This window comes from Macaca nemestrina, chromosome 10, assembly GCF_043159975.1.
Source record: "Macaca nemestrina isolate mMacNem1 chromosome 10, mMacNem.hap1, whole genome shotgun sequence".
Lineage (NCBI taxonomy): Eukaryota > Metazoa > Chordata > Mammalia > Primates > Cercopithecidae > Macaca > Macaca nemestrina.
This window is the reverse complement of record NC_092134.1, coordinates 140,562,194-140,580,190: the sequence shown is the minus strand read 5'-3', so window position 1 is coordinate 140,580,190 and position 17,997 is coordinate 140,562,194. Positions and strand designations below refer to the sequence as shown.

Here is a 17,997-nt window from a genome sequence, read left to right as displayed (position 1 = left end):
TGGGAAGAAAGCCGTCCTTCCAGCAGCCCCTCCCTCCAAGCTGAGCTGAACTGATTTGCACTTGGAAGAGGGGCCAATTGATGAGGGACATTTGAAGCTCTGGAATCAAATAAGAGTCAGCAAATATCAGTAAAGTTTAAAAAAAAAGTGGGAAATAATTTTGATGATAGGCTACCTTTTCCTTAAAAAAAAAAAAAAACAGGGGCTAAGAATATGTTTGATGATTTACATAACCAATTTGCACTAAGAATCTCCGAGAAAATACTCGAGAAACTAGATTGTCTACAGGAGGTGATGACTAGGCAGATAAGGGCTGTGGCAGGAGAGACTTTTCACCATAAGCCTTTTTATATATTTTTTTTTCTCTTTTTAAGCCTTGTGAATGTACTACCTCTCAAAAAAAAAATTAAACCTAAAAAGTTTTAGAAAGTTTTGGATGCTGAAAAAAAAAAAAAAATGAATGAAGTTCAACTGAATTCCCTCTTACCCCCTCTCCCCTCTCCATACGTCTCAGATGATGAGGTCACCGTTGGCAAGTTCTACGCCACATTCCTGATCCAGGAGTACTTCCGGAAATTCAAGAAGCGCAAAGAGCAGGGTCTTGTGGGCAAACCCTCCCAGAGGAACGCGCTGTCTCTGCAGGTGAGGGCCTGGGGGTGGGCCCACACTCCAGGAAGGTCCTGGTCATTGCCTCTGACCTCCAGTCAGGGTCCCAGTCCCTCCTCAGCAGGCTGGAGGCCAGGTCCCTGCAGAGGGAACCTTTCAGAGAACTCCAGACCTTTCCAAAGATGGCTGTGAGAAGGGGGTGATGTGCCCTTCCCCACCTGCCACCCACCGACTGCCCTCCATGGTCCTGCCTGCTGTCATAGCCCCCAGATCTCTCAAACACTTCACTGAGGCTCCCATGACAGCCCCTGACCCCTGGTGCCCCCTCCTAATGAGCCTTCATCCCTCCTGGATGGGCGAGTGGATTCTTCCATCAGAGGGCAGCCCAGCCCCCAGTTCACACGCAGACAAACCTTCCGGAGGGTGGACTGGCTGGGTGGAGGATGCCAGGGCCCTGGAGGGACAGGCCTTGGCCCGAGGCTATGGCTGGCTGGCGAGCTTGGAGGAAAGGGAGCACGGTCCTCACCATCCTCCCCTTGGGTTCCAGGCTGGCTTGCGCACGCTGCACGACATCGGGCCTGAGATCCGACGGGCCATCTCCGGAGACCTCACCGCTGAGGAGGAGCTGGACAAGGCCATGAAGGAGGCTGTGTCCGCTGTTTCTGAAGATGACATCTTCAGGGTGGGTGGTGCCATGGCGCACTCTCGGCCTCTATATAAAGTTCAGTTTGGAGCAAGAGGGTGGGCTGGGGTTCTGCGGGGAACGTCCAGGGGAAAGAGCTGCACCAGAGGAGAGGGCCACTTCCAGGCTCTTCCTGATTCGCTGTCTCCTCACCCCTTTGCCTTTTCCAAGCCTGACTCCATCCCATGGCAGGGCTCCGTGGAAATAGTGGCTCCCAGTGTCACTGGCTCTCAGTGAAGTGGGAAGGAGCCCCCTCCCTAAGTGAAATGTTTCCTAGGAGAAACTTCTACATTAGAAGTTACAAAGTGGTCACCCCGGGGCACATCTAATCTGCAGGCTTGTTTTGTTTAATATTTGAAAGTCTGGCACATTCAGGTCAAAATCAAGATTTCTGGCATTCCTTGGGAAAGTCAGGAGACCTGGCACTTTTGAGCTTGCATTCCCACAGGGCAGCAGAGGGCTGGAGCCTAGTGGCGGTTGCCCTTTGAGATGGAGCATAGCGTCTGTTCTCCAGATCTCGAAGACCCTTCCAGTCCTTCCCTTTCCCTCTCCTTTCCTGGAGACTGAAGCTGCCCAGCAGTTGCGATAGTGAAAATTAAAAAGGCTGTTCTGGAATGAGGGGCATTTATCACTCACTTGTGTTGCCTGCCTCACCCCGCTGGTGTTTGGTTACAAATCCTTCTGTAGCAAGGGATAAGCTGCCAGCCATAATTGTGCAGGGCCCTGCTTACACCTCTCTCTCCCAGCCTCAGGCCCAGTTCCCAGGCTGTGGAACACACAGGGGGCAAGCTGAGCCCATCCTGCCCCTGCTCCGTCTCTTCCTCATCCTTATTCTTATCACTGGGAGCCATTCATCACTGAGCGGCCTCAGAGACATGGCATGGTGGTGACACAACCCGACAAGACCCCAGAAACCAAAGGCTCAGTCACCAAGGCCCAGGGATGTTCTGATGGTCAAGGGTTGGACCAACCTTGCAAATAGCTACTTGCCCACTTCCCCAGGACAAGGAAAAGAATACTGGGGAAAAACACTGGCTCCAGGTTTTAAATCTCTCCGAGTCCCCGAGGGGAAAAAAGACCGTCATGCAGGAAATTCTTCATATTCAAAACCGTTTGGCCAACACAGCTTTTAGCTCTGTGACCACATTGGATTTCCATTTTTTTAATCTGGTTAGAATCTTCTGGTTGCTCTCTCAGCCCCCGCCCCCACGATGTGCTGGCTGCTCTTAGGGACCACCATCCTGGACATGCCCTGGAAACTCACCCCAGCCCAGGGGCTTCACTGGAAACCTCCAGGGCAGCTTGTACCAGCGACAGCCCCTTGCTCAATCCCATCCCCACTGGTGGGTGGGTTCTCCCAGCTGCCACAGAGGGGAGCCTGGAGCCTTGAGACTCCGGGTCCCTCCCTCTCTGGAGCTGCCAGGTGTGAAGAAGGTCCTCAGGTGCTCCTGGCTCCCAGCAGGGCTGTGCCTCCCCGAAAGAAGGCAGCCTTCCCTCCCAGGCCCTGTACTTCCCTGACCTGGCTGTGGAGTCTGTTCTCTGGGAGGAGTGGGTGCTGAGGGGCTTCTCCTCCACCCGCCCCTCCTTCTTGCCTACAGAGGGCCGGTGGCCTGTTTGGCAACCACGTCAGCTACTACCAAAGCGACGGCCGGAGCGCCTTCCCCCAGACCTTCACCACTCAGCGCCCGCTGCACATCAACAAGGCGGGCAGCAGCCAGGGCGACACTGAGTCGCCGTCCCACGAGAAGCTGGTGGACTCCACCTTCACCCCCAGCAGCTACTCGTCCACCGGCTCCAATGCCAACATCAACAATGCCAACAACACCGCCCTGGGTCGCCTCCCTCGCCCTGCCGGCTACCCCAGCACGGTCAGCACTGTGGAGGGCCATGGGCCCCCCTTGTCCCCTGCCATCCGGGTGCAGGAGGTGGCGTGGAAGCTCAGCTCCAAAAGGTAAGTGGGACGCTGGCCACCCCACGTGTTGCAACCCTCAGGAGACAGTGGAGGAGACGGAGGCCTCGGTCGGCCACTTGCCCCTCAAGCTTCCAGGAGGTCACTGCCCCAGACCCCAGCAAGAGCAGGAGGCACTATGCTGTCTCCCAAGTCCTGCCCTTGATCAGACATGGCAGGCTCAGGGCAAGTCAGCAGTGTCCTGGCACCGGTTCTCCCTCTCCTCTCCCATGCTCCCTGAGTGGCCCAATGTGATCCTCAGATGTATGCGTTCTGGCTGCACAACAGAAACCATCCTGTCTGCCCTTTACCAAGTCTCTGCCCAAACCTGGCCTTTCTCCCAGCTGAGATGGGAATGGCGTTTCCATTGCTTCCCTGGAGCCCCTTAGCCAGCCTCCCGGGGAGGGCACCCCGCTGTGGGAGGCGCCGTCTGTAGCACTGGCCCATTCTGCCCAGCACAGGATCATTCCTGGAGGTCTTGACTGCACCTCTTATGCCGACTCACTCTTTTCTGCTCGTCCTCTGATCCCCTGGCCTCTAGGATGCACTGCTATGACATGCTGGATGGTGGGACTTCCCTCCCACCCTGGGCCCCCGTGGGCTTCCTCCCTGTCTGCATCAGCAGCTCCGGGGTTCCCCGGTGGGACTGAGAGAGGACACACCCTGCATGGTGCCTGGCCATGCTTAACGGTGCTGCTCTTCCAGAGTGGGACAGTGGCTCCCAGCAGGCGGCACAGCCCCCCAGCATGCCAGGTTCTTGACATGCCTGCCCTCCAGCTCAGAAAATAATAGAGAAGTGGGAGCTTCTCTCTAAACCCCTGGACAGGCCGGGCGCGGTGGCTCAAGCCTGTAATCCCAGCACTTTGGGAGGCCGAGGCGGGCGGATCACGAGGTCAGGAGATCGAGACCATCCTGGCTGACACGGTGAAACCCCGTCTCTACTAAAAAATACAAAAAAAACTAGCCGGGCGAGGTGGCGGGCACCTGTAGTCCCAGCTACTGGGGGGCTGAGGCAGGAGAATTTCGTGAACCCGGGAGGCGGAGCCTGCAGTGAGCTGAGATCCGGCCACTGCACTCCAGCCTGGGCGGCAGAGCGAGACTCCGTCTCAAAAAAAAAAATAAATAAAAAATAAAAAAAAATAAAAAAATAAACCCCTGGACAAGTGTCCATCCAAGGAGCAGGCACACCTGCCGCTGGCCTGCCCATCCCTCCAGAGGGCCCATTTTCAAGTGGCTGCATGCAAGCCCATGGGACCCAGGCATTTAATTGTGTCAGACGACAGGCCAGTTTAAAGGACCATCTCCCTGTCTGCTTTCCTTTCTGCAAGGTTGGCTGGTTTTGCCACCCAGAAGCAGCACTGGGGGTGTCCTTCAACTCATGAGGCCTGCACTGCCGCCTTCTGTGCACAAGGCAGTGTGCTCGGCACTGGATTTTAGGTGCTGGCCTGAAGGGCTGGCTTCGCATAGGAGAGGATCTAATCTAGGCATCTAGTCTTGGGGGCCTGTACCTGTTATGGGGGCCTCATCCTTCTCTGCAACCTCACCCCCCTGCCACAGCCTTTGAGGACTCAAGTCCTGGGTCCCCACACTCCCTTCTCCCCTCTGGCCTCCTGAAGCCTCTGCTTAAAAGAGGGCTCCATGTCCGTCTTTAGCATCTCAGGGTGACTTAAATTCCCCCCTCTAAGGGCATTTTCATATGAAGCTTTGTTCTCTGTGACATAAGGGGAGAGGGATGTTTAGAGGAGCTGGGGGAGGAGACCCCAGGGGATTTCCTTGTCCCACAGATACATCTCTCCACATAGCAAACTACATGCAGAGCACGCAGCACAGTGCCCAGCACACAGTCAGTGCTCGTGAAATGTCAGTTCCCTCTGCCCACTGCAGTGGGTACAAACACCACACAGGGCATCAAGCCTCAGCTTGGTTAAGAAGGGGAACATAGCCCACGTCCCAGCTCCCTCATCCCTGTGTCGCAGCTCAAGGCTAAGGGCAGCTCAGGCCCTCATTGCTTGTGCTGAGGATGGGCCAGCACATCCTGTGCCCGGTGGCCCCCAGAAGTGCTGTTGCCTGCTGCTGCTCTGCGTCTCCAGCTCCTCCCCCCGTGCCTCACCAAAGCCCACTCCACCTCCCTCCCCTCCCAATCCTCCTGGAGCTCCTGCCTCTCATCTTTCCTTCCACTGCGGGGCGGGTGGCAGTCTGCAGTCCTCCTCTTCCTCGAGAGAGAATTGCTTCCACCCTGCCTGAGATGTTCAGAGCCAGGGCACTGATCTAGCACTCGGCTCTGAGACGATGGACCAGGATCTTTCCCTGATGCCCTCAGGGGGGTCTGAGGATAAAGTGGGCCCAGCATGCAAGGTCTATAGAAAGCAAGACAGAGGGAGGCACTGAGCTGAGCTCAGACAGGAAAAGGAAGAGCTCGTGATCCAGAGCTAAAGAAGACATGACCCAGTGAGCAGAAGACCCTGTCCCAGCAGGGAAAGCCACGCCCTGGTGTGGGAGGGTCTGGAGCTCAGGAGGGATTCAGGCTTAGCAGGGACTCAGGCTCACTGCCCTCTGCTCAGGAGAGCAAACCCCTCTAGGCGAGGCTTCCTCTGTGTCTTTACCCCAGGGTGCCAGTGTCAGAATCAAGGGCACCATCAAAATAGGATGCCAGGGACTTCTCAGCTATGCCAGATGCCAAAGACGCAGGTGTCATAGCTGGGGGTGAGTGGGAGGCAGCCTCTAAGTCAGGCAGGGCATCTGTCATTCCAATTTCATAGAAAGGGAAACTGAGGCATGAGGTGGACCAAGTGACTTGGACCAGAGGGTAAGTGAATTGGGGTCAGGACTCAGATCTCCCTGGATCCACAGCAGACATCCTTCTCCCAAACGGGACCCTCACTCTAATCTTAACACTTCCACGGATCCATCGGCAATCACAGGAGAACAAAGCACCAGCAACCGTATGCCTGTTCACCTGTGTGTGCTTGTGTTTGTGCACGTGTGCATGCATGCATGTGCGTGCGTGTGTGCTGCTTTACTTGCTGAAGGAAGGGGAGGAGGTTAGCGGTTCCTCATGTTTTTCTTCATCTTGGATATTGTAGGTGCCACTCCGGGGAGAGCCAGACAGCCATGGTGGGTCCGGAGGAGACGTCTCAGGATGAGACCTATGAAGTGAAGATGAACCATGACGCGGAGGCCTGCAGTGAGCCCAGCCTGCTCTCCACAGACATGTGAGCTCTGCTGCCCTCTGCCGAGGCTGACCCAAGTGTGGGAACAAATCTGGGGAGGCAGGGGAAGGTGCCTGAGATCCCTTCTCTGGGGCTGATTGCAGGAGGAGAGGAGATCATAGAAAAAACATCTGCACCGTATTTCTCATCTCCTCAGTGAAATGGGAGCCCCCATCTCTCTCTCTCTTACACACACACACACACACACACACACAATGCCCTTTTTAGCTTGGTCTTTCCTCACCAGGAAAATTTCTGAACATTGTTTTATAAACATTTTAGGCAGTATGACACAGTCATAAATACATTTTCTGGTGAGACTCAGTGCACACATACATCTATTGACAATCACACAAGTGTTTCAAGACACGGCTTATAATAAAGCTGCCCAGAAGAGGGCACTGGTGGCAAAGCCAGGCCTGAGGTTTCTTCTCCTTGCTGGAATTCTTGGAGGATTTTAGCTGCAGATCTAGATTCTTTAGAAGGTTGTGACATTCATTTGGTCACTCATGACTAGCCCTTAAAAGCAGGCACAGCACAGCACAATAGAAACTATCAGAACGCGCCAAATGTCACAAAGGTAAGCACGTGCTGTGAAACACTGGCTTAATGGCCCACAGATGTGTATCTGGGGACCGCCTTGTGAAACGTCTTAGGACTGTGGGTGACATCCACAGAGGTTTGAGACACATTGTTTCAGAAGCTTTTCTGGCTCTTTTCACCCTCAAAGCCCCATCTCATCTGTTACTTTATTTGTGACTCACAACAGGCCTCTGAGGCAGGCAGGGCATATGTCATTTCAATTTTGTAGAAAGGGAAACTGAGGCATGGGGGTTTCCCCAGGGGAAATGCCTGGGTCCCATGGACTTGCACGCAGACACTTGAAAATGGGCCCCCTGGAGGGATGGGCAGGCCAGCGGCAGGTGTGCCTGCTCCTGGGATGGACACTTGTCCAGGGGTTTAGAGAGAAGCTCCCACTTCTCTATTATTTTCTGAGCTGGAGGGCAGGCATGTCAAGAACCTGGCATGCTGGGGGGCTGTGCCGCCTGCTGGGAGCCACTGTCCCACTCTGGAAGAGCAGCACCGTTAAGCGTGGCCAGGCACCATGCAGGGTGTGTCCTCAGCCCCACCGGGGAACCCGGAGCTGCTGATGCAGACAGGGAGGAAGCCCACGGGGGCCCAGGGCGGGAACGAAGCACTCACTGACCCGTCTCAGCATGTCAGTCCCTTCAGTTCCTGAGAGGACTTTAGAGTGAGGAAGGACTAGCCTTGCAGGCTTTTGAAGACAGGAAAGGTGTGGCTGGAGGTGGTGGGAGGGGGCACCAGGCTCCCCACTGTGGGGGTGTAGGGAGAGCGGCAGCCAGGCCAGCACAGCATGTGGCTTCCTGGGGTCCAGTGCTTTCTGCTCAGGAACTGGATGGGAAGAGTAGCAGAAGCGCCTCCTTTTCCCCAGCATAGAAAGAAGAATCCAGTGAGTAAGGAAAAGCACGGAAAGAGTCCCAACCAGCGACTCTTGACAAATCCCTCAACCACCCTGTGCCTTTGTGTCCCCATCAGCAAAACGGGGCGGTGGGGGTGACAGGCCTACTTTTCTGACTCAGCAAAACACAGACAATGTAAAACCAGGAGAAATACCTGAAGTTCCTTATGAGATAATATTCTCTAAGTTGATTTTTACAGAATACAAACGAATGCCTGACTGCCTACCCTAGAAATCAGAAGAGCATGTATTTTAACCTTTTTTGGTTATTCTAGAGTGCTTGGTGCACCAGGCACTCTGCTAGGTCCTTAAGAATCCAGTCTCCATCCTCAAGGAAATTCCACAAACTAGGAATCTAAGAGGGTCTCAGGAGAGGAAGATAACATGGAGAGTTGCTCACTACCCCCAGAGTGGTACAACTCCCAGGGGTACAGGCGTTCAGCGAAAGTTGAGGGCAGGGTGACCTTAACTGGTACCATGCACAAGGTGAAACGGAAGCTGGGTCTGCAAGAGTGGGGGTGATTTGTGTAAGAACAAAATATAATAGGGAGGCCTTACCTAGCTGAGAATAAGAGCAAGGCTAGAAGGCATAAATACTGCAGTCTACACTCAACCAGCATTCCTGCACGTCTATAAATTATCCAAGTCTCTGTGCTTTGCCACGAGCAGGCATGGAGTGACCCTCAGAGGTGTGGGGTGGCACCAGGGACCAGCGAGTCAGTGGTCTCATCTGGGAATGAGGTTGGAATGCAACGGTGCTTCTTGGACTCCAGGCTGACCCAGCAGGGATTGTGAATCAAGATTCCAATAAAAATAGAACAGACTAAAGTGGACTCACGAGGGTGCAATGCGTGCACCGAGGGTAACCAAAGGCTATGAGGTTTCATTCCATCAGCTGTGTCTGTGCATGAAGGGAAGGTGTCAAATCTACTTCTCATTGAGTCTCTATCAAAGGCCTGGAAGCCATAGACTAGATGCCCCCTGAGGTCCCTCACAGCCCTGCTGTTCACCTGCTGAGTGACTGTAGAGTGGTTGTAGGCAGCTGCTTATGTGCTCTTGCTGAAGAGGGGGTGGCAGGGCAGGGAGAAATCGGGGGGTAGGGATAAGTTTGGGCTAAAGTTAAGAGTCACTGGGGAAAACAGCATCAGCTCATGCAAACACGGGAGCCAAGGCCATTCCCCAAAAGAACTTCATGGGCCTAGGATTCTTTCCGCTTTCTCAACACCTTTGACCCCAGAGTGCCTTCAATGCCCCAAGTCAGAACTGCAGGCTCACGAGACAGGCTGCGGGTGGGGAGCTGGCAACTCCCACTGAGCAGGCCTGGAAGACGCCAGGGGCAGGCCAGAACTTCTTGGGGTGGCTATTCCCCAAACCTGTCTGTAAGCACAAAGCGGGCGTCCCTTCACTAAGGATCAAAGTGCTTTCCGGGGGTGCAGCTGTCCCTGTGGGTGGCCACTTCTCAGCCTCCAGGAACAAGCCCTAAGAGCTCTCTGTTCCAGGCTGTCCTACCAGGATGACGAAAATCGGCAACTGACGCTCCCAGAGGAGGACAAGAGGGACATGCGGCAATCCCCAAAGAGGGGTTTCCTCCGCTCCGCCTCACTAGGTAAATGCACCCCTCGCTCTCCAGATGTGGCCGGTGGTAACTCCCAAGAGAACGCCGGTCAGGTACTCAGGGATGACTGAGAAACCATTGTGGCCTGCCTCAAACCAGCCCCACAGAGTCGGGGGATTTCCAAAGCAAGGAAACAACAATCCAAAGGCAGGATGTGCAGGGATGAGCCCTGGACAGATGCTTCAGAACACGTCTCAGACCAGGGGAGGGGAGAGGAGGGGTGTCTCGGGCCATAGTTACTGCTCCTGGCACCCCACCAGAGTGTAAACCGTCACAGGCCAGCGTCCTGTTTTCCTGCCCTGATCCTGGCTCTCTGGCTGGCTTTGCAGGTCGAAGGGCCTCCTTCCACCTGGAATGTCTGAAGCGACAGAAGGACCGAGGGGGAGACATCTCTCAGAAGACAGTCCTGCCCTTGCATCTGGTTCATCATCAGGTAGCTCACACTTTTGGACAGGCCACTGTCTCCTGCTAGCAGGCCAGACAGTCCCCGGGGTGACGGACAAATCCTGAAGACCTCAGTGGGTCTTGCCTGTCTCAGATGGCTGGCACCTCCTGCCCCTGCCCTAAGAGCCATGCCTGCAAGGCTTCGCACTCCTGTGCAGGTGAGAGCCGCAGCAAGGTCTGCAGCATCGTGGGTGGGGGCCTAGGAAGTGCTGGTGCACAGGAGCTCTTTGTGTGATCCTGAGGACCCAGAGCTGTGGTTTCCACCTGAGCTTTCTTCTTAGGCTGCCACAGATGCCACTGACTCCCCTGACACTGGCCTATGCTGCAGGGCACTCAGGAAGATGCACTTGTACCTAGAGATTGAACATACCTGGAAATGGTGCTGCACAAAAGTCCATCCAGTGACATAGAGAAGTGATTAAAGAACCCACCAGCAGCATGGCCATGAGTAGGGAATGACATCCACAGAAAGCAGGTCCAGGGAGATTTCATAAGGAAATGTCTCTTGGCATGGCTGACTCCAGCTGAGATAGTGAAATCCAAGATGCCAGGACCAAACTTACCGTAGTATCTCTGAGCTTCAGTGTCATATGAGGCCAGTCTGTTAACCCCAGGCAAACTGAGGTCAGCTTCAGTGTCATATGAGGCCAGTCTATGAACCCCAGGCAAACTGAGGTCAGCTTCAGTGTCATATGAGGCCAGTCTATGAACCCCAGCCAAACTGAGGCCTAAACCTGGGTCTCCCAACATTCTGACCTTTTTAAAGATATGCTCTCTTATAGCATGGACCTGTGTTTTAAATGGACTTATGCTTTGTACCCAGAGGTATTCAACTGCCAATCAAAACTCATAATCAGCATGAGCTGGCCAGTGTGGCTTGGCTGAGTTGATAGTACTTCAGCTCCAAGAAATAAACAGGTTTTCTTAGCCTGTGTGGCGTTGACTTCCACTGGGCTTTCTGAAATAATGAATATGGCCTTACACTTTTCTCAGATTCCCAGGCAGCCAGGAGCCCCAGGCTGAGGACCACCATGGGCCGGGGCAGGAGGTGGAAGGATGTGGGGACACTGTGTGTGCTATTTTAAAAGATTTCTAGAAGTCGATTTCACTTATCTGTTCTTGTCGTACTGGTAGGCACGAAACTCTCTTCTTCGTCTCTTTCTCCTCCTGTACTCTGTGACCCTACAGGTGGGCTTTCCCCACCACGGTGTCGCTTTCTCCCGGGAGCACATCCCGTCAGAGCAGCTCACCCTGCAGAGCCTCTGCCTGGGCAGGTCGTCATGGCAACAGCCAGGCAGGCCTGGTCCCGACCCTCAGGATGCTCAAGAACATTCAGGGACAGAGGGCGCACCATGTGAATCAGTCTTTTTTGTTTGTTTGTTTGGTGTTTTTTTTTTTTTTTTTTTGAGACAGAGTTTCACTCTTGTTGCCTAGGCTGGAATGCAATGGCACGATCTCGGCTCACTGCAACCTCCACCTCCCGGGTCCAAGCCATTCTCCTGCCTCAGCCTCCTGAGTAGCTGGGATTACAGACATGCGCCACCATGCCTGGCTAATTTTGTATTTTTAGTAGAGACAGGGTTACTCCATGTTAGTCAGGCTGGTCTCGAACTCCCGACCTCAGGTGATCCGCCCACCTTGACCTCCCAAAGTCCTGGGATTACAGGCGTGAGCTACCACGCCCGGCCGTGAATCTTTTCATCACAATACAGCACCAGATTTAACAACAGTTCAAAGACAACCTGAGCTGGACACTGGCAGGGCGTTATGAATGGCCCCATTAACTGTAAGAACTAAAACCACAAATACTGGTTTTCCCAACTCTTTGTGAGGTGCACAGTGCTTCTTCGCAGACCTCATTGCACTTGAACCTCACACCTGCCCCACAGCGGGGATGGATAGAGAGCATTTGTTCTCTGGCTTTACAGACATGCGGGCCTCACCCTGCTCTCCATTCTATTGAGGACAAAACCAAGAGCAAGAGAATACACAGCTGGCAGGTGACCAGGCCAGGGCTAAAAGCAGGTTACCACAACTCCACCCAATCCCGGCTTTCAGAAGTTATAGGAGAAGGAGATCACTTCAGACCCAGATGATCCTAAGATGTGTTTTGAGATGGTTGAAAGTCATGCCAGGTTGAGAAGGAACCGAGAGGGGGAAACAATGGCATGTGAATGCCAGGCAGGTGGAGCTAGCTGGACGCAGCAGCTGCAAAGCAGTGGTTGCTCAGAAGCAGGGCCCTGCCTTGCTTGGGGTCGGCCACTCCTATTAACTCGCACTCCTTGTGTGTCCACAGGCATTGGCAGTGGCAGGCCTGAGCCCCCTCCTCCAGAGAAGCCATTCCCCTGCCTCATTCCCCAGGCCTTTTGCCACCCCCCCGGCCACACCTGGCAGCCGAGGCTGGCCGCCACAGCCCATCCCCACCCTGCGGCTGGAGGGCGCCGAGTCCAGTGAGAAACTCAACAGCAGCTTCCCGTCCATCCACTGCGGCTCCTGGGCTGAGACCACCCCCGGTGGCGGGGACAGCAACACCACCCGGAGAGCCCGGCCCGTCTCCCTCATGGTGCCCAGCCAGGCTGGGGCCCCGGGGAGGCAGTTCCACGGCAGTGCCAGCAGCCTGGTGGAAGCGGTAGGTGACTCACAGACGGGCAGGGGGAGAGGCCACGGGCAGCAAGGGGGCTTGGCGTGCGGAGCTGAGAAGGTGGCACCTGGCTCTTGCCAAATTCATTGCAGTCAGTATCTGAGCCGGACAGACCCTCCCTCTCAGGGCTGCACGAGGGCTGGGATGCGGAAAGCCATGACTGCACAAGAGGCTATGGGCTCTCTTGAGGCGAGGCCCACTGCAGAGGGCAACAGAAAGGACTGAGCAGCTTATCCCGGCCAGAGGCATCTGTGCTGCAGCTGCTCAACATGCAAATGTGAGCCTGGCTGCCTTTATACACAGACAGGCAAGATCCGAGGTGCTCAGGCCTGACTGCCCGTGAGAATCACCTGGGGAGCTTTGGAAACCCAGGACAAATTAACTGATGATTGTTAAAGCTCTTCAATAATTTGAATGTACAGCCAGGTTGAGAGCCACTAGTCTAGAACAAGAGAGCTTTCAGTCCCACGGTGCTCTGCCTGGTCAGAGCGTCTAGTGCCATCCTGGTACCACATTATGAGGGACCTTTGACACACTGGAACAAACCCAAAAGAGGATGACCAGGATGGCAAGGTTCCTAGAAACCATGTCCTAGAAGAACCGGTTCAGGGAGTTACGGAAGAAACCCTGGAGAGGAGTTGACTATGGAGGGTACAAAACACCTCTTACACCTCGAAACGGGTGGAATGGGGAAAGGGTGGCAGGCCAGAGCAGTTGGCTCAGCCCACCAGCAGGCAGATTTCAGCTCACATGAGGAAGACCTTCCCAACAGCTCTTCCAAATGAGAGGGGCTTGCCTGAAAAGTAGTGAGCCCCCCATCATCAGACATAGCCAAGCAGAGACTGTGCTCACCTGGACATCAGGCTGTCGTGCAGGAGGCGGGGAGTTAAACCAGGTGGCTTCCAAGGTTTACCTCTCAAAGTCTGATATTCCTGTGGCCTTGGTCATCCTGCATTCATTTCACAGACCTCCCATGAGGGCCTACCATGTGCAGGCGCTGTTCTAGGTACAAGGACACAGCTGAGAAACAGAGCTTCTGCTCTCATGAGCTCGCATCATGGTGAGGAAAGACAGATGATAAACACACACATACATAACACATCAGGAAGGTCAGGAGTGCCAAAGAAAAACTAAGCAGGGTAAGGAGAGAATAAGTGGCGTGGGCAAGGAGCAAGACAAACAGATGCCTGGGAGGAGTGAGTGCCAGGCTGCACTCAGCTTCCCCCCACCCCCTGGCTCAGGAGCCGATTTTCCCATAGCCAGGCACTAAGCAGCCGGTGGGGAGGACAGAGAAGTTTGAGGGTCACTGGCTGGCCCTTCCCAGCAGAAGCAAGGCAGGGTCATGCACCGTGTTTGCACACATACCTCACCCCTAGAAAGGCGGTGGCAGGCAATGGGCAGTGGGCCTGTCTCAGCAGTTTCACCAGGGAGAACAGTTTCTCTGAAAGAATAGTATAAAGGTCCGGTGGGTGTCAGAAGGGAGAGAGGCAGGCTGGGATCTGCTGAGGTAGCAGCAGGGCAGCCTCCCTGGTCCCTCTGAGAGCCAAGCCTACTGTGGGTTTTGTTTTGGTTGTTTTTGAGACAGGGTCTCGCTGTGTCACCCAGGCTGGAGTGTAGTGGTGCAGTCATAGCTCCCTGCAACTTGTCACTCTGTCACCCAGGCTGGAGTGAGGTGGTGCAGTCACAGCTCCCTGCAGCCTGGGGCTGCTGGGGTCAAATGATCCTCCCACCTCAGCCTCTGGCCTTGCTAAGATCACAGGTGTGCATCACCACGCTCAGCTAATTGTTATAAAATTTTTTGTAGAGACGAAGTTTCCTCGTGTTGCCTGGGCCTGGTCTCGAACTCCTGGGCTCAAGCAGTCCTTCTGCCTGGGCTTCCCAAAGTGCTGGGTGACAGGTGTGAGCCACGGTGCTGGGCCATTAGCAAGTCTTTATATATTTGATGACAGTGTTTGACCACCCCAGCCAAAACTTCTCTGGCCTGCACATCCCTAATTCTTTTGGCAGATGCTCCATCTCTACTTGTTCCCTGTGGGTGCCCCTCCCAACACACACAGGTCCACGTGCGCAGGCACACTTCCCCGAGTGACCCACCAGATACCCCTGGCTCTAGCCCTCAAGAGAAGAGCTGGGCTCCAGGAATAATGTTCCTTTGGTTCTTCATGGCTCCCACCCCGCTCCTTCAGGTCTTGATTTCTGAAGGACTGGGGCAGTTCGCTCAAGATCCCAAGTTCATCGAGGTCACCACCCAGGAGCTGGCGGACGCCTGCGACATGACCATAGAGGAGATGGAGAGCGCGGCCGACAACATCCTCAGCGGGGGCGCCCCGCAGAGCCCCAATGGCGCCCTCTTACCCTTTGTGAACTGCAGGGACGCGGGGCAGGACCGAGCCGGGGGCGAAGAGGACGCGGGCTGTGCGCGCGCGCGGGGGCGCCTGAGCGAGGAGGAGCTCCAGGACAGCAGGGTCTACGTCAGCAGCCTGTAGTGGGCGCTGCCAGATGCGGGCTTTTTTTATTTGTTTCAATGTTCCTAATGGGTTCGTTTCAGAAGTGCCTCACTGTTCTCGTGACCTGGAGTTAACCGGAACAGCGTCTTCATTCATTTCTGTTGGGACAAGACGCGGAGCCTGGGTGCGCGAGCCGCCCTCCGGGAGGAAGGCGCCCGGCTGCGTCTGCAGAGGCGGGGAGAGGAGACGGCGAGGGTCCCGGGGCGCGAGGAAGGCGCCTGCCCTCTCCCAGCCCGCAGGCCCCGGGCCCAGCCACGCCAATGCGGGGAGAGCACCCCGGCTTCCCGCGCGCCCTCACCCAAAGGACCCTACAGCAAACGGGTGTCTTTCGACTCTGCTTGTAGAAACCATTTGCACATATTCTGTACGAGCCTCGCTGTCTCCCTAGAGCCAGGGTCCCGCGGATTTGGAGAAGGGAGCGGGGCAGGACTTCCAGGAGGACCCCAGCCCGGCCCGGAGAGGGAGGCGGCGGCCGTCAGGGGCGCGGAGCTTTGGGGATGGGCGTCGGGCCGGCCATGGTGCCGCTCACCCCGACCCGCCCCTGCCCACCTGCGACGGGATCCCCCGACCGGCACGGGCCACGCCGAGCTCCCGGCTAGCCGCCGGCCCGCAGGCAGCGCAAGGGAGGAGCTGCGCCGCCGGGAAGGGGCCGCCGGCTCCGCGCAACCAGGTGGTGCTGAGCTTCCGCTGAGCGCTCTTTTGTTTTGTGGTTTGACACTTTTCTTGACAGCATGTTGCAGTTTCTTTTTGGTTTTGGGTTTTTTTTATTTTTTATTTTGTTTTCCCAGGGGGAGGGGAGGAAGAAGAGTGTTTACAAAGTCCTGTAGCCCCCTCACCTTTCTGTTTTCACTTTTGCCAATGTACATCCGGTTTGGTTTTCTTGTATTATTTAAACGGTTGTGGTTTCCTTTTTCCACGGAGGTTCAATAGAAGCCGCTGCAGGAGAGTTTTACCAACCATTGTGTATGCCCAATAATTTGTTATCATTTCCTTAGGTAGCAACCTATTTTTGTTCTGGTTTGGTTCGGTTTTCTCATGGAAAGGTAATTGCAATGCACTTGATGTGGTCTTGCACATGTGGGTGATAGAGTTGGGTTCCTTTTAATGCTGGGTGTACAGGTGGGTTTGGGAGAGAGGAGCATGCGCGAGAGTCTCCGAGTGTGTGCGACGCGTGTGTGTGTGGTGGGTTGTCTGTGTGCATATGTCCTGCCTATGTATATGCACCCACACCATGTGCCCGTGCACACCAGTGACTACGCAGTCCCCCCTTTCTGGTTTAGCTGTGAGAAGATCTGAATCTGGGGCCATTTGAAAGCAAAAACAAACCACTGTCTCTGCTTCTGAAATGGGAATCAGTAACTCTTTGCATTTTCTGTCCCACAAGATATGCAAAAACAATGCAATAATATTCATTTAAAAATACAATTGTGAGTTGTGTTGGCATTAAAACTGTATTTTAAAAAAAAGACACAGAAATTTAAGGGAAAAACACAAGAAGGCATTTTGCTTCACTATATTCCGTGTAATGTTTTATTGCATTGATAATGTTTCTGTTGAAGAAACCGTTATACTTGAATTCAGGTCAGTTTCAGTATTTTTCAAATATTTTTTTAAAACTGAATTGCAATTGTGCCAAGCGAATATAATGAATTGAATTAAGTTGGTTTTCGGATTCACTTCTTGTATATTTTGCTGCATGTAAAGTAAATCATTTTGTATTTGGAGTGTGACAAGCTTTACCTTTGAACTCTTAAGTGCTTTTCTATATGTGGTTGGGGGAAGGGAACAAGTTTTCTCTAATTTGCACAATGAGCAAAGGTATCACCAGTGTAGTCATTATTCTGCTCTCCACAAACAGGTTTGGACATTACTGTTTTGCATATCTTGTGTTCGCTTCCGTTTGCCTCAATTTTTCCAAAATCATTTGCTGGGTATGTTCGTACCGCCTCTTGCTGTGATAGACCAGGACCTATTTTATTCCAGGCTTCACTGTCCACTCTGCTCTGGTCATCTGATTTGGTACTTCTCCAAGAACAGCCCTTCACTGTTAGGCGTAGGGAGGCGTTCTGACCAGCCCTCAGTCACCGGGCTGGCATCCGCATCCCCCACGGAAGAGGTGGCTGACTTTGCCTTCACTCCCACCACACAGACTTCTCTCGTTGGCTTCCTTAGGAAAGTGTACACCAACCGGGAGGATAAAATTAAAGTCAGGCTGCTTGGAGGGAGGGGCATCCTCACTTCAGGATTCCGCTCTACCCAGCGAGGACAGCAGGGGCTCGAGAAAGGAACGGGTGAAACCCTGATCCATCTGAAAGTCAACTCTGCGTGCTCCTTTCTCCATCCCTTCCTCACTCTGGAGCAGCCTTTCCTTCAGGCTTGCCCTAATGTTTGTGCTGCTGAGGAGGAGGCCAGGACAGGGGAAGAGGCATCCGGAGATCACAGTGGGGGTGGGAACAGATTTTGTAGGGGCATCTCTGATGCTCACGTATCTCCCTAGAACATCACTCTTTTGGTGCTGTGTCCTTCAAATGTATATCAACAGTGATGGCTGAAAAGGGACTGCTTTGGGGAAAACTGGACCCAACCATTCCCCCAGAACTGACCCATTAAATCTCTTTCAGTCCTAGTGTTCCCTCAGCCCCTCTTGGCACATATATAAGTAAGCTAGAAATTAAAATAAGGGACAGCCCATTCCTCTATGACAGCTTGCTGGACTGATTCATGAAAAAGTGGAGAAATGTACTTGATACTCCCTGGTTAACACAGTCTAGAAACAGAGTTTCTTTATGGGTATCCACACCGAAGTCATCCAGACTTTCTTGATTCCTTTTCAGTGCCACCAAGGTCCTCTAGAAATTGAGTTTA

General features: G+C 54.0%; 1 protein-coding gene across 45 annotated transcripts in view; it reads left to right on the top strand.

The window, feature by feature from the left end:
• The window catches only part of LOC105484109 (calcium voltage-gated channel subunit alpha1 C), a 649,973-nt gene extending 633,885 nt beyond the window's left edge, over positions 1 to 16,088 (top strand). For 42 of the 45 annotated variants that reach the window (XM_071070630.1, XM_071070626.1, XM_071070635.1 and 39 more), the window contains 8 exons: positions 515 to 642; positions 1,154 to 1,288; positions 2,887 to 3,239; positions 6,320 to 6,448; positions 9,425 to 9,531; positions 9,870 to 9,973; positions 12,281 to 12,613; positions 14,812 to 16,088. In XM_071070630.1, coding sequence (XP_070926731.1) covers positions 515 to 642; positions 1,154 to 1,288; positions 2,887 to 3,239; positions 6,320 to 6,448; positions 9,425 to 9,531; positions 9,870 to 9,973; positions 12,281 to 12,613; positions 14,812 to 15,111 — 1,589 coding nt within the window. In that variant the 3' untranslated portion in view covers positions 15,112 to 16,088. Of the gene's footprint in view, positions 1 to 514; positions 643 to 1,153; positions 1,289 to 2,886; positions 3,240 to 5,710; positions 5,816 to 6,319; positions 6,449 to 9,424; positions 9,532 to 9,869; positions 9,974 to 12,280; positions 12,614 to 14,811 lie in introns of all 45 variants that reach the window. The other 3 variants (XM_071070623.1, XM_071070633.1, XM_071070634.1) reach the window with 1 other exon arrangement.
• The last annotated feature ends 1,909 nt before the right edge of the window (positions 16,089 to 17,997 follow it).